Source organism: Etheostoma spectabile, unplaced genomic scaffold, assembly GCF_008692095.1.
Source record: "Etheostoma spectabile isolate EspeVRDwgs_2016 unplaced genomic scaffold, UIUC_Espe_1.0 scaffold270, whole genome shotgun sequence".
Classification (NCBI taxonomy): Eukaryota; Metazoa; Chordata; class Actinopteri; order Perciformes; family Percidae; genus Etheostoma; species Etheostoma spectabile.
The window spans coordinates 604,174-605,126 of NW_022605574.1; the positions used below are offsets into that span (position 1 = coordinate 604,174).

Here is a 953-nt window from a genome sequence, read left to right on the forward strand (position 1 = left end):
CTTTCCTCAACAAAATTCATCATAAGAAATTAAACATTAAAGAAACAAAACCGATAAAACACATGTACCGTTCGAGTCTGTCCTTCTCTGTCTGTCAGTAAATAAATGTAACCTAAAGCTTTGGATGTGACACCTGTTGTTATGGGTCCGCTGTCTTCTGTGTTGTTTTTCCCTGTTTGTCTGTCTGTGTGTTCATCGGCCGCCGGAGGGCGCTCTTACCGGATTCCATTAGAGGCGTGTCTACTCTTCCCCTCCTCCATCTGACTACACAGCTGAGCTTCATCATCAGTATCACTCATCAAATTAGAGGGTGTCTACTCTTCCCCTCCTCCATCTGACTACACGCTGAGCTTCATCATCATTATCACTCATCCATACTAAACTTGGCGAAACCTCTTCGGCGCCAGTTCGGTACCTACATTCCGTGGGTAACTGGTCTAGTACAGCTTGTTGGTATTCCGTTGCCTTGCATATTACTAATGTGTTTCTGCCACAACGTTCGTGTTCCGTCTCGTCAGATGTCTTGGATCTCCTTATCCCCACATCACCTCCCGTGTCTGGATGTTTGTTGTGTTTTTGTGTGCGTGGTTGTTCTTTCCGTCAGGATTAAACCCATTTCTGTGTACAGTACTCCCTCTTGTGGTCGTTCTGTGTCCGGGTCCTACACCACACCTAACACCTGTGTGCATCTGTTTGACTCCTCTCTCTCTCTCTCTCTCTCTTCTCCTTCTCTTCTCTTTTTGAAGATGGGTCGGTTACGAGCATGAGAACTTTCGCGGCCGCCAGTACCTGTGGGACATGTCCGAGCGGGGGGAGTACAACTGCTACGACAAGTGGTGCGCCCAGGTGGACCACGTCTCCTCCGTCCGTGCTGTCAAACAGGTGAGACACAAGTTGCTGAACTCTCTCCCCCCTCTACCCTCAGTTATATAAATATCCTGGACTTTGGACCC

The 953-nt window shown here is 48.2% G+C and overlaps 1 protein-coding gene across 1 annotated transcript in view; it reads left to right on the forward strand.

The window, feature by feature from the left end:
• crybgx (crystallin beta gamma X) overlaps positions 1–953 on the forward strand; it is a 15,262-nt gene that overhangs the window by 4,380 nt on the left and 9,929 nt on the right. Inside the window, exon 4 of the mRNA XM_032510732.1 lies at positions 747–882. Coding sequence (XP_032366623.1) covers positions 747–882 — 136 coding nt within the window. The remainder of the gene's footprint in view (positions 1–746; positions 883–953) is intronic.